The 24,083-nt window shown below is 39.4% G+C and overlaps 1 protein-coding gene across 1 annotated transcript in view; it reads left to right on the forward strand.

Annotated features, from left to right (window-relative positions):
- Positions 1-22,825, forward strand: part of mRpL21 (mitochondrial ribosomal protein L21) — a 68,629-nt gene extending 45,804 nt beyond the window's left edge. The window contains exons 3-5 of the mRNA XM_067136509.2: positions 2,093-2,256; positions 10,285-10,441; positions 22,632-22,825. Of these exons, the coding sequence (XP_066992610.2) occupies positions 2,093-2,256; positions 10,285-10,441; positions 22,632-22,735 (425 nt within the window). The 3' untranslated portion in view covers positions 22,736-22,825. The remainder of the gene's footprint in view (positions 1-2,092; positions 2,257-10,284; positions 10,442-22,631) is intronic.
- The last annotated feature ends 1,258 nt before the right edge of the window (positions 22,826-24,083 follow it).

Raw genomic sequence — 24,083 nt, forward strand, 5'->3', positions numbered from 1 at the left:
AAAATCCAAAGAATGGGAGGGGGGGGGGGGGAGTTGAAAGAATTGAAAAATTAATTGACTTAATTGTATGAGAATACTTACATCTAATAAAAACTAAAGTTGTTAGGGCCTACAGACGTGAAAATGGGTATTTGGATCTCCTTTAAAAACAAAGAAAAGCCCGTTTAGGGGGCGGGAGTGAAAAGGAGTTGAATTCCTTTCATGAGGACACATAAATCAAAAACTGAAGAAGTTACAGTTGTGATGATTGGTATTTAGATGATCCTTTACTATTAAAGTTCCGGTAACAAGTATTTTTTCCGGAAAATTCACTTGGGGGGGGGGGAGTGTGAAAGTGAAAAAAAGTGAATTATTTTAATCTCAAAACTGAAGGTAATAGACGTGAACATCGGTGTTTGGAATCTCCTTTAAACATAAAGAAACACGCCTTATTTTAGTTTTTTTGGGAGGGGGGTGAATAAACTTAACGGCGGTGGGGTGTAAAAGGAGGTGAGACCAATTGATTTTACTGTTCATTATGTATTTATAAGGAGCCTCCGTTGCTCAGGCGGCAGCGCGCCGGCCTCTCACAGCTGGGTTCCGTGGTTCAAATCCTGGTCTCTCCATGTGACATTCGTGCTGGATAAAACGGAGGCGGGACAGGTTTTTCTCTGGATACTCCGGTTTTCCCTGTTATCATTCATTCCAGCAACACTGTCCAAACTAATTTCATTTCATTTGTCATCCATTAATCATTGCCCCAGAGGAGTGCGACAGGTTTTGGCTGGCGGCACAATTCCTATTGTCGCCGCTAGATGGGGGCTTTATTCATTCCATTCCTGACCCTGTCGAATGCCTGGAAATCGATGCACTTATTCTGATCATGAACCAATCATTTTTAATCTTTCCTGGGTTCGTTTTCAACAGCCATCTTTTCCTTCGGAGAACATTCTTAGATTACAGTAGATTCCCCTGGCATATAACTAACAATTTAAACACATTTGAAATAAACGATAGGAATGAGATTGAATGTTCAATTTTTCACCTCTATAATAAGGTCAATAATGCACGGAAGTATGTCATTCGTATGGCCAGAAATCCCGCACACTTGCCTACGCGCGACAATGGTGCTGGTCACATTCTCAACAATGACCATGGCAGCAGATGTAATTTACCACCAAGTAGCGGTCTTGCATCTTGCTGTGGGGTCTAGAACATTGATAATAATAATAGGGTCTAATAATAATAATAATAATAATAATCATGTTCTGGACCGTCGTCAAAATGTGCGGACCAAGATGGAAACGGGTCCTGGACGGGTAATGACTGCGATTTCTGTCCGGCCGCGGGTTCAGTACCGCTAAGGCACCCAAGACGGCACCACGCCGTATTTCCTCAAGGATTTGATCCATATTAAAAATGCTTATAGGAAAAGATGGCAAAGATTTAGGGAGCCAACTGACCGGTTGGAATACCTGGACCTAGCCCGAGAAGTACGAAATCGATTACTGGAAAGAAAGATTGAAAAATGGGAGGAAACTTGCCATAATCTATTAGAAAACGAGTCAGATCACGAATTTTGGCGGATTCTCTCAGAAAATGAGTCAGATCGTGAATTTTGGCGGATTATATAGAAAACAATAAGCATTCCATTCTAAATTTCAGTGTAATACCGTAGCGAAGCATGGGTATCTTGCTAGTAATTAATAAATTCATTTGGTAAAATATTGACTGGCATATTTAGCCTTCTTGAATGAAAATATTTTTCTGGCAGTTGTTTCAATCAAGCAACATCCTTCTCCTTTGTTAAATTTTGACATCTTGGATTTATTTGTTTGATACTGATTCTGTATTGTTGAATTTGATGATCTATGAACTATACACTTCCTAGATGGAACAAATCCTGGAAGCAAGAAGATGCTACAGTATTTTTTGCCATTATTCCTATGAACATTCTAATCATGCTCGTATGATGAGACACCATTTTACAGCAGTTGAATTTGACATTGAAACAATGCAATTTTCTTTCCAGTTGTATAATAGCATGAATACAAGGGCATGACTTGATTGACACTTGCTTGATCCTTGCCAATAGTTAAAATTTTCTTTCCAGCTGTAATATCAAAGGTCAATCAGCAAATAGAGCAGAAAAAGCATGGTCGATTATTTGCTGTAGTCCATGTTTGTGGCAAGCAGTTTAAAATCACAAATGAAGACCTCATTGTATTAGAAGGATACTGGGCTCCTACGGTCGGTGATAAGATCAAACTTGATAAGGTATGCATTATTAATTTGTGTAATAATTTTATCTGTAGTATCCTTTCCATCTTGATATCATGTTTAGTAGTTTTGTATAACTATGAAAATGTATCTGTGCTTATTAGTAAGTTCCCTTTCTTATCTAATTCAGTATTTGACATCTTGGATTTATTTGTTTGATACTGATTCTGTATTGTTGAATTTGATGATCTATGAACTATACACTTCCTAGGTGGAACAACTCCTGGAAGCAAGAAGATGCTACAGTATTTTCTGCCATTATTCCTGTGAACATTCTAATCATGCTCGTATGATGAAACACTGTTTTACAGCAGATGATGCTACAGTATTTTCTGTCATTATTCCTATGAAAAATTTAATGGAATTTTTGAAGATATTTATGAAAATACAATCCTCCAATTTTTTTTATGGAGTATTAACAGGATAAATATGGTGAGCATGGAATGTTTATGTACTGAAAGCTTGTTTTTAAAGCACGAAAATCCCAAATTGAGATGGATTGAGTCACAATGGAGTTCTGTCTTCTCTGCTGTGTAGTAAGTGAACAAGATCATTGTATTAGAAGTTTACTGAGCTCTTGGGATCCGATAGCAATTTTTTCCCCTCTGAAGATGTTATGCAGGGGCAAGTCAGGAGAGTTATTCCAGTGGCCTTTCCACACCTCCAAAGCATTGAAGTTGGTAGGCATCTTCAGAGCAGCATCACAGAGGGGTGGACATCATGATTTCAGTCTTTGGAGACTAAGAGCTGGTATGTCGTTTAGAACAGGTAGCAGAGGATTCTTGCAGATCTTATTGTACTCGCAAACAAGAGCATTGGATCTTCGTAAGTCAGGTGGCATTATTCCAGATAACAGTAGGAGCAGTGAACTGGAGTTGATCTGATGGTGCCAGATATAAGACGCATGCTGGTATTCAATTGTGGGCCATTATACTTTATAGGCCTATATGGGCTATTAAGCCACACTGTAGCACTACAGTCGGCAGTAGAGAAGACCAGTGCTAAGGCTGAAGAGCGCTGGATGTTTGCAGTAGATCCCCAAATAGTACCAGTTAGCTTCTGAATAATGTTGTTTCAGTTTGTCAGTTTCTTCAACAAGTTCAAAAGATGTTCCTTGAATGATAAAGTCCGGTCCAAGGTAACACCAAGATATTTTGGATACCTTTTGTGATTAAATACTTGATTTAGTTTTAAGTTAGCAAGCCGGTTACTCAAATGGAAGCAAGAAACCTCTGTCTTGGCTGTACTCCATTTTCTGAAATATTCTGCCAATGTGAATAAGTTCTGAGTCAAAATGTCTTCAGTTTTCTGAAAGATCTTGTGTTGTGTGGCCAGGGTTAAGTCATCAGCATAGCAGAATTTTCAGAGATGCACAGATTAAACAGTAGTGGCAGCAAAACTGATCCTTGGGCAAACCATTATGCAGTTTTCTCACTGAGCTTTTCTTTTTACCTAAACAGACCTGGAATTTCCTGCTGCTGATCATGTAGTTGATAATCTGTGCAATCGTTCTGCAGGGTATAGTTCTGAGTAATTTATAAATCAAACCTACCTTCCATACGGTATCAAAGGCAGCAGTGAGATCCACAAAGACAGCAGATGTTTTAAGCTTTTGCTGGTATCCGACCTCAGTGTAAGATGTTAATGAAAGTACTTGATCGCAGCAGTTTCGTTTAGGTCTGAAGCCTGCCTGATCCACAGGAATGAGTTCTAAAATGGTTGATCCAGTTCTGTTGTAGATAAGCCTTTCAAAGTGTTTGTAGCAACAGCTATAAGGAGGGCTATTGGTCTGTAACTTTCAGGTCTATTTGCTGGTTTTCCAAGCTTCAGTATGGAAATAATTTTTTCTTGAAGTCAAGTGGGATTTGTCCAGTCTGGAGAATGTCCTTGTAGAACTGTGCCATCCATCTCTTAGCATTGTCTCCCACATGTATGAGGAATTCTGGATGAATTCCATCGAATCCAGGTGCCTTACCAGGTTATAGTTCCTTGAGGGCCTCTTGAACATCAAGGGCTGTAAGTGGACGTGAATAGCTAGATATGTGAGGTGCTGATGATTTCAGAGCACAAAGCTGGCATCTGACATACTTTGTATGCTTCTTATCAGCTCTTACATTTGGTGATAAGATCAAACTTGATAAGGTATGGATTATTCATTTGTCAAGCAAATTTTATGGAATCTTTGAAGATATTTATGAAAACTCAATCCTCCAATTTTTTTTAATGGAGTATAAACAGGATACATTATGGTGAGCATGGAATGTTTATGTACTGAGAGCTTGTTTTTAAAGCACTGCCATTGAAAATATTCTGAGATCTATTCTCTACTTGTAATATACAGAGTGAGTTTCTCCTCTACGGCACAATGCCAGGTAGGGCATGACTGGGACGATGATAAGGAGGATAATAAGCCAAGAAGTTTGATCCAATACACTCATCATCATCATCATCATCATCATCATCATTTCCCTTTATCCAGCTGTAGCCGGGTAGGGGCAAATATGGTTCCTCTCCACTTTCTTCGGTCTTTCTACCACTCCTCCTCCAACACTGTGTCCCAGTCCAGGTTTCTTTCTATAATGCTGCGTTGGATGGTATCCTTCCATCTCAATCGTGGTCGTCCACGGCCTCTCCTTCCTTGGATTTGCATTTCCATCACCTTTTTTGGCATTCTTTCGTCGCTCATTCGCTTTATGTGCCCAAACCATCTTAGTCGGCTCTTCTCTATTCTATCATTCATTTTTTCCACTCCAATTTCTTCCCGGATTTTCTCATTCCTTATTTTGTCTCGTCTACTCTTCTGTATCATACTCCTCAAGAATTTCATTTCGGCTGCCTGTATTCGACTCTCATCCTTCTTTGTCATTGTCCAAGTTTCTGCTCCGTAAGTTGTTATGGGTACGTAATACATCTTGTACATAGTATCCTTTGCTTCCATTGGCACATCTTTGTCCCATAACATATTTCTTACACTATGATAGAATACACTATTCATGTTTATTAATTACAGTTTATCAAAGTTGGAGGAGAACGTGCATCTTATGTTGCCTCTAACATGAAAAACAGGCAAGCAAAATGCTGACAACCAAGAATGAGTTAAGTTACTGGTAGCTGGAAAATTTATAATGACCAATTATATTGGAATTGGACAAATATTTCCAAATTTTCTATGGGACTCGAAATCTATATCATCTGATGGCCTAGCAAGCATCAGCTTTTGTAAAAGAGACTAAGTCTCTCATCGTGCATTGGCACTGCCTGAGGCTCCAAAGTAGCCTGTGCAGTGGCCCCCACTACATGCACTAGCCATACGTCTTCAAAGGTGTGCTAGTTATCAGCTGATGAACCAAAATTGGCACACTGGGGTAAAACACTGGCAACCTAGAATGAGTTAGTTTGAAAATTTATAATGACCTATTGCGACTATATTGGAATTAAAAACAGATCTTCTCAGCATTGACTACTGCAGAAGTTACTGCCACACTGCTTGACCTTTACTCATAGTAGAACGCATATACTGCTAGGCCAGGCGTTCATAGAAAAGGTAAACATAAACACAACAACATCGCTGTGCTGTGCACCAGCCCAGTCCATGTCACGCACATGGTGTAATGGAACAGCGTTCCATTCCCCTTCTCTTTCCTGTGCTGTGAGTCAGACAGTTCCAACTCAGAGAACAGCGGAGAGGTTCACTAATGAGGAATAGCCTGATGTGTGCGATTTGTGTCATAAAAGTACCCTAGCAGCTGTAAGGGAATATCAGCGTCTATTTCCAAATAGACTGCAACCTCATAGATGTGTGTTTGGAACAGTGCACCGCACCATACAAGAAAACAGTATGGTGCAAGGAAGATTAGTACTGGGTACATAGGTCGGGATGTTGAAACAGAAGACGTTATCGACTTAGTGCATGCCAGTTCTTTGATCAGCACTCACCAAACCGCATCTAGAATCGGCATATCACGAAATACAGCATGGCATATTTTACTTGAGAATAGGCTATATAAGACTACAAGATAGAATAACATCACAGCAGCTGAGATGGTAAGGATTTATGCATCGCATGGATGCTAACAGATTACTGAAACAAATGTATGATCTAAAACTTGGAGACAAAAGACCAAGAGGGCGACCAAGACTCAGGTACAAGGACATGGAACGGCATACCTTGGAAAGCATCAGAGATGGAATGATATGGGATATGTATGTAATTGGCTATATCCATTTCATTTAGAACTTGTGCAAGCACTCCACCTTGAGGATGAAGAAAAGCGACTACATTTTCTCGTTGGCTGCTGCATAGACTTAGTAATGAGCCTGACTTTTCTCCAATCAGGAAATATTTTTGGTTAATGTCTGGACGGGAATGCTGGGGAAAAACTTTGATTGGGCTGAACATACTGGAAGGGCATCTCAATGGTAATCACTATTTTCACTTCTTGAAGAGCTATTGCTGCATTTGTTGGAAGAGGTTCCTGTTATTGCAGGCATTTTGGTTTCAATACATGATGTACCCCCCCATCCCAAATTACTCTCGCCATGTTCATCAATGGCTGAACACAAACTATCCCAAATGGTGGATTGGTTGTGGTAGACCAGTGGCCTAACTCTGCTGCCCCATCCCCCAAAGCCCTGAGTTAACCCTTTGGATTTCTTTCTGTGGGGCTCTCTGAAGGAAACAATTTACGCCACAGACATTCGTTTCTGTGAAGGTCTCCTTTGCATATGGAATGCTGCAGATAACATCAGACTTTGCTGGAATGCAATGTTGTCCACTCCATCACACGGCCTGTGAAACTTGCTCATGTGCGTGGTGACAGAATTCACTTGGAGCAACAGGTGTGATATTTCTTGCCCAGCCCAATGTAGGCCCCATTATACAAGGCACGCTCATCAACAGACTGCCCACAAATTACTGTATGAATAGATCTCGTACAAATCCACCATTCACACTTGCGCTTAAATTGCATATGTTATAAGAAAAGCACTCAAAGTTGTAAAAATAGGCAAGCAAAAGGGCACATAAATATGTAAAATAGGCACATGAGAGTGTTGGAAAGGCATTTTAAAACAATGTTAATATTTATATATATATACTTACGTAAGAACATAACAGTGTACAAGTTTATGCTTGGCTGTAGAAGTATGTTGTGCTAAAAAGTATTTTCTTTTTTTCTGTGTTTTATTGTTTATTTTTTCATGAATAAAACTGCTCCATCTTTGTTTAAAATACATCACCACTGAACTCTGTAACATACCCATGGAGTTTGCTGCTCAGTGGTTTACTAAACTTCAGCATACTGCTTCCTTTTCCAGTCAGCATTTGCTGGGAATTCATGTCTACAGAAAATCAAACTCTAAAGGAGTCTCTAACAGAAAGTCTGTTTTAGAGCAGATACATAGGGGAAAAGGCAATTTTGAAACAGGATAAGTGACAGCCACCATGCATTATTTACCAGTCCATTAGGCTGCTCAGGTAGCCTTGGGTATTCTGGGAATGTCTTTGTATTTACAACAGTTGGAAAATTTGCAGTCTACTGATCTCTCACCATCACCATTACTGGCAGTCATTTTTAATTCATTCTGAGATGAGGCAATATTAGAACATTCATTTATGATCTGGAAAGTGTATACTACCAAAATAACTGCAAAAAGTGAATAAATATATCAATTTAGATCTTTAAAAGAAAAAAGAAAAATAGGCAAAATAAAAATAGGCCCAGCCATTCCAGCTATTACAGTATCACTGTGAATTTAAGCCTCGTACACGGGTGGTAGACGACAAGAATGGCAACCCAATCGGAGATGAGGAAGATGCGGTTGCGTGGTGGAAATAATACTTTGAAGAGTTGTATTCTGGAGATAACAATGGTGCAGATCATCCAGCAGTTGAGCAACTTACATTGGAACCTCCCATCTTATGCAGCAAAATGGAGAATGTGATTGAACATCTGAAGAACTACAAGTCTCCTGGTGTAGACGGTATATCCTGGGAGTTGATCAAAGAAATAGAATCGGAAGGCATTGATGTACTGCATTCGCTGTGTAAAAGAGTATGGGAAACTGGGGAGTGGCCAGAAGGTAGGTCTTAAAACTCTCTTCATTCCCTTGCACAAGGAAGGGTCAATCAGGATCAGCTCTAAGTACCGAACTTGCACTCGTATCCCATGCAAGCAAAACCATCCTGTACATCTGGAACCAGCATTTGAAGCCGTACATCCTCCCTCACATATCGGCAGAACAAGCAGGTTTATTTGAAGAAAAGGTACTTAACATAAGACAAATAATTAAGAAATCATGTGAATTCTGTGCCCCTGTTTTTATCTTCTTTCTTGACTATAGGAAAGCCTTTGACGGTGTTGTCTGGGAAAAGTTGTGGCAGGTGCTTATAGAGTCTGGTGTCCTACCACACTTGATAGCACTGATCGGAGGTTTGTACAACAATTACATAGCAGCAGTGAAGACAAGTGCCAGCACTTCCAAATTCTTCAATGTGTCTAAAGGTGTTAGACAAGGTTGTGTCCTATCCCCTCAACTATACAACATCAATGCTGAATATGTCATTAAGATGGGTTAAAGGCTTATCAATTGGTGGAAGTCCAAACTTATGATAATTGATCGTGGAGCGCAGATCCAACTCATAGGCCAATTAAAGGACTTGGGAAGTGGTGCTTTCTTTCAACCATCTTGGATCAACCGTTTGTGACACGGGAAGTTATGCTAGGATGAGTGGCTTTGAAGAAGCTCACTAAGATCTGGCAGAGTAGGGCGATCACAAACAGTACAAAGATCTGCCTTGCTGAAACACTCATGTTTTCCGTTTTCTTATATGGTTGCAAAACATGGTCTCTCAAGGCCAGAGACGAGCTGCGTATTAATGCGTTCGAGCTGTGGTGCTGGCGCAGAATACTGTGCATAAAATGGACTGAAGAAAGAACAAATGAGTCCATTATCAAAGAACTTAATGTCTCCTTGCACCTCCAGTTCTTTGGACATATTGTGAAAAGAGATTGAGAAAATGTATAAAAATTAATCATGGAAGGGAAGGTTGAGGGCACGAGACCGAGGAGGAGAACAGCGAGCATGTGGATAGATCAAGTCAAGAAGATAACAGTTTATCTCTTCAGCAGGCTTTAAGATAATCTGGTAACCATTCAGAATGTTGACGCTTAGTTTATGGGGTCATGGCGCTCAGCAATGAGTCCAGCGACTTGTGATGATGATTCCCAAATATCCCAAAACATGCTTATCATGCATATATCAACTCAACAAAAAGAGCCATTTTGCCAAACGTCCGAGCTCTAGTTATACAGACTAACAGTTACTCTGCTAGAAACGTTCAAACACACTAGGCCTTTTCAATTGTAAAATTATCAGCAATTCACCCCAGTGTGGCAGTAGGCTCATCGGTTGGATTGCCACACCTTTCCAACAAGCTAGCAGCTAGTGCACCATTGAGAAACCACTCCAACCCTCCTTTGTAGGACAATGCAGTGACAGTGCACTAGGAGAAGTATGTACCTCCACTTGTTGCTCTACTGTCATCAGATGCATGCCTGGATGTGCAATTGCTGTCTTAGCAGCATGTAGCTGTAGTACAAAAATGGTAGTGTATTGAACTATACATCTTGGCTGTGTTATCTTCCTTATCACCTCACTTGCTTTTTGCCATAGAGAAGAGACTTGCCCTGTATAGAGTAACCATTTTACTCTTGTTGGTTGTTTACTCATAATGTAGTTAATTATGCAAATAGCTAATGAGGACAGTAATACAGTTTAGGAAGACTAAGCTTAATCATAATGCTATTAAAATAATTTTTCATGTAATTGTGGATATTTTCATTTCAAATCATCTTGCTGATGAGATAATTTATTCCCAGAATGATCAGTATTTTCCTCTGTGTGTACATTTGCTATGGTTATACCATAACTATGTTTACTTTTGGGTTTGTTGACTGTTATACTTTGACATAATGTTGCATTTTAATGTCAAATGTGTATTATAATTTGAATTTTGTTTTGCAGGTGTTGGTTGTTGGCAGTACTGACTTCACATTATTTGGAAGACCAATTCTTCCTCGTGGTCTTGTTTCAGTTGAAGCCACTGTAGTAGAAAAGTCATTATCACATACAAAGACTCATTTCAGGAAGAAGCGAAGAAAGCAATACATGAGGATCAATTGTAAGCATGTTTTTAATACCTTCTCAGCAATAACTTTGTTCAGTAAAACCTTGTTAAACCACATATTCTACCCAGGCACTTGAAAGTTCTACTATGTGAGACCGTGACGGAAGTACTAACTGCAGTGTAACATATAGATCACAGACAGTCTTTTCCAGTCTTAGCCCCACTTAATTACAAATATACAAAAATATACAGACATCACAGCCACATAGGTAATTCATACAAGATGCTACAAGTCCCTTACATGAAGTAACATCAACAATGATTACAACCACTATCACTTCAGTCTTCCAAGTATCATACCATGTTTTTTAATACATCTTAATACATACATAAAACTTCATTGTAGTATGATGTGTCGTAGAGTGTTTAGTCTGCAAGCTTCTGTGAATTTACTAAACATTTCCACAGTTTTCTATCTGTGGCCTCGTTTAGTTACATACCTCTTATCTTTAAATCGTTAGAAATTGACCCTGACCATCATTGTTAATCATTGTTTCGGTCACCTTCTATTTCTCTTACCCACCACGGCAGAGTCGATTATTCTCCTAGCTAACCCATCATCCTTCATTCACCTCACATGACCTCACCACCGAAGCCAGTGTATGCATACAGCTTTATCAATTGAGTTCATTCTTAACTAAACTTTTATCTCCTCATTCTGAGTACCCTCCTACCATTCTTCCCACCTGTTTGTACCAGCGACCATTGTCGCTACTTTAATGTCTGGTTCTAACTTATAAATAAATATCCTGAGTCCACCCAGCTTTCATTTCCCTGAAGCAATGTCGATCTGAAAACAGACCGGTGTAAAGGTAGTTTTGTCCAGAAATTGACTTCTTTATTACATAATACTGCAACTGCCAGTTCACTGCGTTAGCTTTGCTGAACCCTGATTCAATCTCACATACTATATTACTATTTTCAAGTTCCAAGATATTAGACTGCAGGCTTTCAGCACAATCTGCCAGTAAGACAAGTAGTCAGCATAGGCCAACTGCTTACTACAATTCTGCCTAACTGAATCCTTCCCTACCACTTAATATCCATGCAAACTAGGAACAGCAAAGATGAAAGATTACAACCTCTTCTAACCCCTGTAAGAAATCTTTTACCGTCATTTCTCACTGCAACCCAACTGTCATCATAAATGTCTGTGATTGCTTTTGATATTGTACCTTTAATCCCATAATCCCCCAGTACAGCTAACATCTTCTATCTCAGTACTCTGTCTTATGCCTTCTAGATCTACGAAGTACATAAACGTCTATTCCTCTCATAGCATTTTTCAGTTACCTGGCTTATACTGAAAATGTGATCCTAAATCCACTTTGATTTTCATCCAACTTACTCGACCACTGATCACACCCTCCTTTCCAGAATGCCAGTGAGCACCTTGCTTGGTATACTGATCAATGAAATACCTTGACAGTTGTTTCAATCCTTTGTGTTACTTGCTTATTGATAGGTGCAAGTACTGCTTTTTTCCAATCGGAAGTTAGCTTACTAACATTCAGTGCTAATCGTAGTACTCTATGAAGCCATTTTATCCTTGCCTTCCCAATATATTTCACCATTTTATGTCTAATTTCATCTGTTCCTGCTGCTTTATGACAGTGGAGTTTATTTACCATCACTTCCTCAAGCATATCAAAATTAAATTAAATTTCACATTCATAGTTTCTTCTGAAGAAAACAACATATTTTTTGTATCATGTGAACAAATACATGTTCATACATATTCAAAAAGCAAGGTTTAAAAATAGGCTTCAGAAACAGCAGTATATATTACAAAAGCACATTAGCAAATGCAACTAAAAAAAAAAGGACCACTTCTTCAGATCAGGAATATACAAACTCAAATACCAAGAACCAAACTGTGATTCCAAGCAAAATATAATTTACACACCCAGTACAAAGAACACAAAAATGCAGTTAGCTACAATCTACATTCAGGCTTCGGTGATCACATATAAAACAATTCCCACCTTTTCACAAATATCAGTATAGATCCTAAAATTTTACACATCAAAAAGAAAAGCAAATTGTTAAATGTAAAGGAGGCACATCACAAAAGAAGCCAATGATAACTACCTCAGTGATCAAATGTACCTGAAAAATTCCCACTGTATGCTGTACTAAATTAATTAAAAATATTGTTGAAGCCCAACATTTCACTCTTATTACAAGCTTTAGCTTTTTAATTAATCCCATAGGATGTTACTCTGAGGCAAAGTATGTAGGGTTTACCTATCACATATTCAATTCTCTGAATTTAGGCAAAGGCCTCATATCCAGCCCATTGCAGTTACTTGCTACTGGTGGTCCCTGCTATGTTGGCATCTTGACACAATTCTTCTTACAGTTGTGTCTGATCATCCATTCACCCGTGTTTGTATCCATCAATGGACCAAATAACTTTGCAAAACTTTTCTCTCAAAAACGAGGAGTTTATGAAAGTTCTGCTTTCAGATACTCTGCATCTCACAGCCATGTAGTACAGTGGGCCAGGTCAGGGTTTTGTACAGCCGAATCTTGAACTGTCTCAAGAAACTTTTGGAGCAGTGTAGATGTGTTAAGCTGTAGAAAAATCGGTTTCCTGCCTGGATCCTGGCATTCACTTTTACCTCACATGACGAGTCCTTCGTGAAAAGCGCTCCTAGTTATTTGAAGTCACAGGCTCTCCTGTAGGACCAATCTCCCACCCACAGTGACTGTAGCTGTCGAGGAACTTGGCGTTGCCCTCAAGTCACAATGAGGTAAACCGTCTCAGCTTCATTTACGAGAGCTCGAATCTGCTGGTGGCTATCTCCAGTCTCTGGTCATTTGTATCAACTCCTCCTCAGAGAGTGAGTAAACAGATGTAAGCTGAAGAGGTTAAGTGCATCAGGTTCTTCCCTTTGACTTTGATCCCTTGGAAATTTTCTCTGTCATTCTCATGCACAATTTTTCCAAGGGTAAAATTGAACAGGGTAGGAGATTACCCATCAACCTCGTCTAAGACCCATTACAGTTTCTCAAAGTCCTCTGTTTTCTATCTTCACCTTATCAGATGTTTTGCTCAGCCAGATCCTTACCAGGTTGATGAGTTTTCTAGCCATTCCAAACTCTCTCAGGCAGTTGAACAGGCTGTCATGGTGTACACAATTGTGAGCCTTCTTGAAATTTACAAATAGCATCTGCAGTTCTTTACCATATTCTCTCAATATTTCAGTGAGCTGTTGGAGATGTGATGTATTGTCGACTGCCCTGGTGGAAACCCTTGTCAGAATCAGTAATAGGTTGAATTCTATCTATGAGGCTGTTGTACAGGATTTGTAATGGACAGGGCAATTCATCGATAGTTATCACATTTCAGTTTGCCACCCTTCTTATAGATCGGATAGATCAGTGCCATTTTCCATTCTGTTGGTAGTTCTTCATTGGTCCACGTTGTTTGTATCGGACGGTGCATTCTTTCTTGAAGTTTCTCTCCTCCCACCCGGATCAGTATTCAGTCTTCACATGAGCTCTTACTCTTCATAAGCTGTTTGATTTGGGTCTAGATCTCGTCCAGCTGGCCTTCTGACCCCAACTTGGCAGGTTCGATCCTGGTTCAGTCTGGTGGTATTTGAAGGTGCTCCAATACGTCAGCCTTGTGTCGGTAGATTTACTGACACGTAAAAGAACTCCTGTGGGACTAAATTCCGGCACCTCGGCGTCTCTGAAGACCGAAAAAGTAGTTGGTGGGACGTAAAACAAATAGCATTATTATTAGATCTCGTCCAAGGTTGGGTGGGGATAATCTGAATCAGCTATTGTTGGGAACTGGAACTCAAACATTATTTCATATTCATCACAATTGAGAAGCTGATCAAAGTAGCCCTTCCATCTCTTGGCGGTGTCAGTATTGTTGGTCAAGATTGGGTAACCAGAGTCTTTGACAAATTTCTCTATCCTTTGCTAAAGCACTTTACCTTTTGGAACATTTCCCTGGTCTTATTCTGCCTGAAATCTGCTTCTGCCTCAACAGTGATGTCATTAAGAAACTTCCCCTTTGTTCTTCTCAGCATTGCTTGGGTTGCTCTTCAAACGTCCTCAAATTACTCAAAAATCATTCTCCTGTAAAATATTTTCAACCACACACAAAAACAGAGAGAATAAAACCACACTGCATTGCAACAAAACCATTTTATGTCAACCACAAGCTATGTACTGGCGAGACCAATGACCTGGGTCAGTCCAAGCATAGCTGCTCAGCAAAGCGGATGTACAATAGGGGGCTGCACTTAGATAAGTTCAGAAAGCAGTTTCACATTTGTTAAGGTGTTGTACACAGAATAATAAAATTAAAATAGTTTTTGGTATGTGTTCATATCATCCACTCATAATCAGTGACGAGTTTATGCAACATAAACAATTGTGTACATATATATTAGGGTGTCCCTTATTTTCCAACCTTGAAATTTTTGAACGCTCACTCTCTAATTTTGTTCGAATGACACTAAAACATTCCTATACAAAACTGTGTTGCGATTGGAGCATTCTAACCCGTGCTGACTTGAGAGCGAAGTCGCTTGAAGAACAAGTCCGGACTTGCCATCCAACGCTGAGTCAGGCGTGAGCCTATCAGTACGTGCATTGCTACCCGTCGTGCCACACGTACTTTCGGGTAGCTAATCTAACATTGTCACACCAATTGCGCAGTGCCAGGGATTATGTGTTTTTGATAGGAGATATAAAACACCAAATAACGGACACAAATTACCACCAAATAGAAAAGTTCTTGAAGTTTTATTTTATAACATATGTGATATAAAATTAACTTTCAATGCTAATCTTGTGGTTTATGAGTGAGAGCTAATCAGCATTGTTCACAAAAACTTATTAACTTGCATTCGGAGTGGAGAAAATTGAAAAAAAAAATGCAAACGAGAAGATATTTTTAAGCATCGTGAAGAGGAATTTAGAAACAGTTTAGACAATTTATATGATATCGTTCATGCGAATGCTCTACAAATGAGAAGTTGGAAGAAGAAGAAAGGATGTTTTTACTTTGGCAGGGAGAGCCAGGACGTGTAAAAGGCTATCTTGCAGGAGTAGACCAAAACTCGCGGATAAAGAAAAAAGGGCAGAGCAAAGAAAATTACAGTCCGGCCCCGTGGTGTAGGGGGCAACACAACTGCCTGTCACTCGGCGGTGGGTCAGGGGTTTTCAGTTGTAAATGATTAATAACCCTGGCCTGGGGACTGGGTGTTTGTGTCATCCTTAACATTTCTTCCATCACATTCAACACTCTACACTTCCACAATTACACTTACACGCAGGTTCCTATCATATGGTGAAAGTAGTGGCAAAAGATTTGCAGAGGTCAATGCCACGAACAAATATAATTTTTTTTTTAATTACAAGAAGAGAAAAGATGCAGCGTCTCCATCTTCCGCTGTACCTCCTTCTTCGTCATCTGAAGATTCAGATAATGCACTTCCAAGTTCAGATGAAATCAACGTTGATGAAGTTTTAGGAGAGACTTCTGAGAGTACATCAATGCAGAATGCTGCAAGGCGTGGTATGAAAAATTTTACTACTCCTAAATTAGTGGCTTCTTGGATAGATGCCAGCTGAATGTAAGAGATTCTGTATACCGAGTGGTACAGCTGCCCCTATTCACTCAGTTTTATACAACCCGCAGATTATAGCCTAACCTGAAAACATTGACCTTTGTCAACAAAATCAGCATTAACAGTAAAATACCGAATGATTGTAAAGAATCGTGAAAATTCTGTATCACAGAAACTTCATGTACAGAGAATATGATGGCTGAATGACTAGAAGTAGTGTTGATATACGCTAGCAATCGACAGCTCGTGATAGCCGAGTGTGCTTGACATTAGAGGAGGAAAGCAGTGCTCGTTAGTCGGAGGTTCGATTCCTATTATAGGACGATTTTTTAAATTTCGTTGTTAAATGTTCGTGTGAGTCGCATTGTTGACGACAAATCTAAATCATGATCAGTTCTCATGTTACAGGTAGTCTGTTATGTTAATTTCTAAGTAGCTCTTAAAAAAGCTATTTGCAGTAAAATAAGCTATTACCAACAGAGGTACAATGGATTTGTGCATGGCCATTCGATTAATGAAGGAAATGTTCAAAATGACCACCTCCTTCGTTAATTCATATCTGAGTATGGTAGAGGTGAGTGGTGGAACCTGTCTGCACTTTGCTGTAAAAGATTACTATGTGCCGTTTCATGTGCCCTACGTATGAAGTCCAGTTGTTCTTTGAGTCGAACGTGCGCAATTGTTTGGTTGAACGGGTGTGTAATAATGCTGACAGTAAGTGCAGTGTGCTTCATTCCTTGTAGCTATTTTCCATATAAAAGTCGCATGTTATTATTCCTTTCTGATGTATGCTTTCTTTCTAAAGGTGAAAAGTGACTTTTGAGACTTAAGGAAGTTAAACCTTAACTATGAATGCCTTCAGAGTATAAAAATATAAAGCTCGTAGCTAGATTCAAACTCTGAACACATCAGAAAAATCACATGCTGGCTGCGATTAGTACCATGTAGCCACTCCAGGCGATAAAGAATAGGTCTCGTATCTCTGTACTAATGGAAAGTACTCTATCGCTTCGAAACTGATCTTGTATGTTACACATTCTGAACTTGAATGTGCAGACTGGTTTACTTTGCTGCAAACACCACAGCGTGCTAAAGAACCATCTCTCTTAAGCCGAGATAGTTGCAACCGTTCCCTACGAGTAGAGTATGTACTATTACTTGGTTAAATGAGTCCTGTGTTATTTTTCAGGTGGTATTCACGATGAATTTGTCCGTGGTCGGTGCTTACGTGGCGATAATTATTATGTCTGTTTATTATAACTTCCTTAGAAGAATATCTGAGACTTCAGAAAAGTCAAGTCTTCGTAAAGGATGCCTACAAGAGTACGAAATTAAAATTAAAAAAAGGAATGACTCAGTAAGGTTTCAAACCCTCATTGCTCCCTGTAGCTTATCCACGTACATCTAACATGCCTAATTTCATGCAGCTACTTCCTGCTGGAACGTCTCACTCTTACAACTCTGTATTCACGATGAGAGCGAAAGTTCTCGCTTCGTAAAGTTACTGATGTGTTACAGCCTTATGGTCCAGTTTCATGACTTTATTGAACACTGTAACAGTAGTAACTACATGGTGTAAGCTATCACATCTGCTGTACAGCATTTGCATGCCATAGATGATAAAATGCTGTGAAAAACATGTTTCTATCAATTTTGATGTGATGAGACTATACAAAATGGCGGTGAATTGACATGTCTGTAATTGGTCCTAACCTATCACATTTTCCATGATACCATGACCACCCTTTTCTGTCAAAAGAAAATGGCCTCTTGAACCCATCAGGTGCGCAATTCTCTACCGAAAGCTAAAGGAGTGGCTATGATTTGTACAGTACAGTAACATTTGTAAAAATGACTGGAGTATTGGACTCTGCTCTACGAAAAGACTTCCAGTTGTTAAATTTGAGGACAATGAGCAGTTCATTGGTATTCCAAAATTCTTCTGGTAAAGAGCAATCGAATGCTGTTCGGAATGCATTAACGTATTGGGGTATAGAAGACATTGTACAGATTCTCTGCTGTGACACAACTGAATCAAACACTGGACATTTTAATGGAGCATGTGTCTTACTTGAACAAAAATTGGATAGGGATTTTTTTTTGTACTGTTATCACATATATGAAATGATTTTGATGATGATGATGATGATGCTTGTTGTTTTAAGGGGCCTAACATCGAAGGTCATCGGCCCCTGAAATTATTTTACGATGTGTATTTGAATGTAAAGTACGTGATTTAACAAGCAGTCCTGACATACCACTTTTTAGATATTTTAGGGAAATCTGGGAAAGTGTTAATGCCAGTTATTTTCAAAGTGGCAAAGAGAATGAATTTATTTATTTATTTTTTAGTGAGTTGAAAATTAAAGAAATATTGTACTTTTATGAAAGTGAATTACATAAACCAACTCTGAGAGGTGATTAGCGTGAACTCATAGAGCTCTCTTTAATATGTTTTTGAGAGGACACTCTGGGGGGAAAAAAAAAAAACCCTAAAAATACACCCACCTGGGGCGATGCATCAAGCTTGGTGGATGACAAGAGCTATTGAGATGAAATTTTCTTTTTGAGTAAATATGAACCAATGGAAAATATTTAGGGGGTGAGCCCCAAAAAATTAGCATAAGTTTATTTAATTGCAAAATAAGGGACACCCTAATATATATGCATGATATGTAAGTGATTTGATAGGATCTGAGGATGTTCTTGTAGAGCAAAACATGTAATTCTGTAGCAATTCTACACAGTCATTTGTGTGCCATTCATGATACGTGAATCTAGAAAAAGAACATTTTTTTATCTTGAGATATTGTTTATGATATTGTGTATCATTATGGCAAATTTGAATGTTTTCTTTTCTTTTTGTTTGACAGACTGAAAAACAAAAGGTTGTATCTTGGGAAGAAGCGAGGTAAAAAGTATTTGTAAAAATGAAAATATTTGGGCAATTTGCTCATTTTACATGGTATGAAACCAAAAAGATATGTATTATTCTTATAAATTCCCTATACATGATATGAGGAGACTCGGCAACAAGATAGCAAAATAGGAATTAGATACAACCGACTGGAGGGCCATTTTACTTCTTTTTTAAATTTTTTTTTTAATACAGTTTACATCGCACTGACACAGATATGACTTATGGCGACGATCGAATAGGAAAGGGCTAGGAGTGGGAAGAAAGCGGCCGTGGCCTTAATGAGGGTACAGCCCCAGCATTTGCCTGGTGTGAAAATGGGAAACCACAAAAAAATCATCTTCAGGGCTTCTGACAGTGGGATTCGAACCCACTGTCTCCTGAATGCAAGCTCACAGCTGCATGCCCCTAACCACACGGCCAACTCACTCAGTTCAAATATAAATAACAGTATAATAATAATATCAAGTATCAGCAGTAATGTTAACAACAATAATTAAGTAACAAGAATGGCAACGATAACTGGCAAGGGTCAGTTAACGAGTTAGCAAGAGGAAAGTTCATGGTTTGGAAGGACAGGAGAAAATGGAAACCTGGAGAGAACTTCAGAGGATACTTTTAATTTTGTGTCTGAAAGTTGCATAGGTTGTGAATATGTCAATATCAGGTAGTTGAGGCTTATACCATAGTTTTATTGTTGAAAGGGTATCAATTTACTGTAACAGTCCACTTCTCTTTTGCTAAGTTATACTTTTACCTGAGTTGAGTGGCTTAGATGACAAAAGTACTGACCTTATAGCCCATGTTACCAGGTTCGATCCCAGCGCAGTCTGGTGATTTTTTAAGGGGTTCAAAGATACCAACTTCATGTTATTAAATTTACCAGCACGTTAAAGAACTCCCGCGGGGAAAAATTCCAGCAGCATCTTGGTGGCTTCAACAGTTGTAAATGTAGACAGTGGGATGTAAAACCAATAATTATTATTCATCAAAGGTGTGAAACAGGGCTAAGGTATGGTCCTCCTTTCATTGTCGTCATTGTCATAGCCTGGTGAATTCCCCTTTAGAGCAGAGGCCTTCCCAATTATCTTCCGGTCTTAGGCAGTTTTCATCCACTGTGGCCCCACGGATTGTTTCACAATAAAAGACTGTCTAGATCATGGATGTCCTCTTCTCCACTCTCCATCTCTGGATATCACTCCATTACTGGCTTATTCCTCTACTGGGCATCAGATTTTGCTACATGTGCTGCCCTGCTCCTTTTGTCCAGTTTTTTTTATAACTTTGTTGCAGGGACGATTCCTCATAGAAACATCCTGTAAACTGCTTTTCATTCTTTGCTGACAGACTAGAAGTTCAGTGACCGGTGTTTTTTAGTTGGAAACCATTTCTTAGCTGTATATATAACAGGCACAACACAAGCATCCTTTACTTCTCTCTTGATGTTGTGGAAAATCATTCTTCAGAATGATGCTAAGTGACCAGTATTTCTTCCTGACCAAGCAAGTTGGCTACGTGGTTTGGGTCATGTAGCTGTGAGCTTGCATTCTGGAGATAGTGGATTCAAACCCCACTTTTGGCAGCCTTGAAGAAGATTTTCTGCCGTTTCCCATTTTCACACCAGGCAGATGCTGAGGTTCTGCCTTAATTAAGGCCATGGTCGCTTCCTTCACAGTGCTAACACTGTCCTATTCCATCGTCACTGTAAGACGTGTTGTGAGTCGTGTGACTTAAAACAAATAGCAATATTGCTGGAGACAATTGCTATAAACTGAAGCGCTGAATAAATCTTTGAAAACTGGACATCATCATCTGATCTCAAGTTGGAAATTTTACTGCCCGAGATATTATCATATTCTTTATCCCAGTTGAAGTCTCGAAACACATCCTCCAGTAGACTAATGAATAGCCTAGACAATGTGAGATAATCTTGGCAGACTCCTCTCCCAGTTCTAAGAGTCCTTTCAACTGACTCGAGTTTGACTTTTGCTTTTCTTTGATGGTAGATATGTTCAGAAATTTTTGTGTAAGGCTTTGGCACTCCTTGCTTGCATAAAGCCCTCAAGATATGAATGTTCAACAATCTCAAAAGCTTTGGTAAAAATCATCTAAGACTACATACAGTCCTAGTTGTGTTCCTTCTGTTTTTCAAGTGACCTTATTGAAATTGTCAGTTGTAGAAAATGCAGATCAAGAACCTGCCTGTTCAACTGGTTGATTAGTACGAGGGCCATCCGGAAAGTAGTACCTGTTAGCACCGCATGAAGTGATGACGACTCGGGTAGCCGTTGGGCAAGGTCAGACCACGTCAGTGGCTTGTCTGCCTGCTCTGTGAGAGGTTGCGTGACACTAGCATTGCCTGTCCTGTGTCTGTGATCGTTTAAAATGTTTAAACAAATTGAGAACCCCGCCAGTTGTGAGGTGAGGGCCATGATTAAATTTCTTAATGCACGAAACTTTCGACCTTGTGATATTCATCGCCAATTAACAGAGGTGTATGGAGACAATGTGATGGACAAGTCGTCTGTTCGGCGCTGGTGTCGCAACTTCAACCTGGGGAGGGGGAATACACCCGACAAGGAGCCTTCAGGGAGACCATCTGTCATTACAGTCCAACTGCTGAGCGCAGTAGACGAATGCGTGAGGAACGTTCGGCGCGTCACAATTGATGAACTCTGTGAACATTTTCCTAATGTGTCTCGAACAATTGTTCATGAAATTGTCAAAGACCATCTGCATTATTCAAAAATCTGTGCAAGGTGGGTCCCTCGCATGCTTACAGAGGAGCACAAAACCAAGCGTATGGCTGCAGCACTGACGTTTCTGGGACGTTATTCCGATGAAGGAGACTCTTTCCTGACTCGCATCATTACTGGGTACTAAATATGGGTTTGTTATGCATCACCTGAGATTAAACGACAGTCAATGGAGTGGCATCATGCTCATTCACCAACCAAACCAAACAAATTCAAGACAGTTCTGTCCACCAGGAAACTTATGGCAACCGTTTTCTGGAATCGCCGAGGTGTACTGCTCATTGATTTTATGGCCCGTGGAGACACAATTAATGCTAATGCGATTTGTGAAACATTAAAGAAATTACGAGGGGCAATACAAAATCGACGGCGAGGTCTATTGTCTACAGGCGTCATTCTCCTTCATGACAATGCCAGGCCTCATTCAGCTGCGATAACACACCTTTTGCAGCAGTTCAAGTGGGAAACCTTCGACCATCCCCCGTATAGCCCGGACTTGGCCCCTTTGGATTTCCATCTCTTTACGAAGCTTAAAGACTTTCTGGTGAGAAAAAGATTTGACAGCGATGAAGAACTTGAACGAGCCGTGACTACATATCTCAGTACGCTGGCGGCAGAGGACTATGACGCTGGAATACAAAGATTCGTCCCATGTTATAACAAATGCCTAAATTTGCTTGGAGATTATGTGGAGAAATAGTGTAAAGTATGCTCTTTCCAATAAAAATGTGTATATTTGGTAATATTTACTCCTGTGTCTTTATTGCGAAAACGAGTACCACTTTCCGGATGGCCTTCGTATCTACGCAGGGTATTTGCTATTCTCTTCCACAGTAAGTAAAAAGTTGCTTTAAGCTGGTGGGAAATTGTAACTACATTCTTACTAAATGTGAATTTCTTCTTTTTTATTGCAGTTTACCGAATTCATCTGACAATGCTGAGAATCACCAACATTTCATTCACAGGAAAAGTAAATGAAAGGAAGGAAGTGGAAGGATTAGAACACAGAATTTTCTAAACCAGTGTGACTTGCAGTGTATTATTCTTAAATATTCAGAATGTTTGTATATAATTAGTTATCATTGTTTGAATAAATACCATTTAAATAAGAAAAATATTCCATTTCACTTCCTTTTGTTAGTTCAAGTAATGTTCTGTTGTTATTAAAAGAGATTGCAGGGTGAGAAATATTGACAAAGATGCATAATAGATTCTGAAGACGTTCAAAGTGGGAAAGGGGATTTAGAAAATGTGGAAGAATTATAGAGAATGCTTAGGATGTGTGCGTGGGATGCAGATGAGAGGAATGTTTGGATGAAGATTGAGCAGTGGCGCGCACTGAACCCCATCTACCCCAGCACTGTTTGGGTAAATAACTTTGTATTTATATTTTCTTATTAATCCTTAGAACGCTTTTTATAAAGTTAAAAAAACTGCTAATATCTAACCCAAGTATAGCTGTCTCGACGATCTGCTCGCACTACCACAGTTCAGCTTCTCCAACGAGCTGGGTTTCCTTGCCTGCACGAAAGAGAGCTACCCAAGCAAAATTTAAGGTCGCTTGGGTGACACATGCACTTGAAGCTTCCTTGTCCTGGGAGCGGGGCAGAATTGTAGACCCTCCCCCCCTCCCCGACTGCAATGTACAGCGACAGACCAACTAGCTTAGGTAAGGTAATGTTAGTTTTAATACTTGACACTCAAAGTCTTCAGCGCTACACACTAGAGACTGCAAGAAAAATATCAACATCTTAACAGTATAGCCACTTGCACATTATCTTGCTAATAAAAATAGAGCCAGTATATGAAATATATTTTAGTCTTGGGTTTCGGCATGTATACAGTTTTTTCAAGCAATTCATTGATGGCACATGTAGAGTATGTGTTCCGATAGCTGCAGAAAAATATTTAGGTTGCCCAGCATGAGCACAGAGTTAAGCGTGAAGTAAAAGAATTTTGTATTTGTTTGTGTGTGATGGTGGTATATAGTGAATTCTTGTAGTGTTCTTGGATTATAGGTGAAGGTTTCGCGAGCTCTGTTGCATTCTTTATGAATATAACGTGTGTTATATGTCGTGACAAATATTTTCCCTCGTTTGTAAGTGAAACTATAAAACTTCAGCGACGGTAAAATACCTGTTAAATTTTTTCTGATTTGTTTAGATTAGGCTTTTTAAGTAAAAAACAAATAGTCCCGGTGTATTTTTGTGAAAACCATGACTGTACTATCACGAAGCATCACCAGATGAAACTGCAAGTACATTGTTTAAAATCTGCTATAGATTAAGTTATGATGGCCGTCACTGGCGTGAATATCAATTTGAAAGTATGTGCGAGCGTGTAGTTGAAAATATTCTTGAAAGATC

Source organism: Anabrus simplex, chromosome 1 (assembly GCF_040414725.1).
Source record: "Anabrus simplex isolate iqAnaSimp1 chromosome 1, ASM4041472v1, whole genome shotgun sequence".
Classification (NCBI taxonomy): Eukaryota; Metazoa; Arthropoda; class Insecta; order Orthoptera; family Tettigoniidae; genus Anabrus; species Anabrus simplex.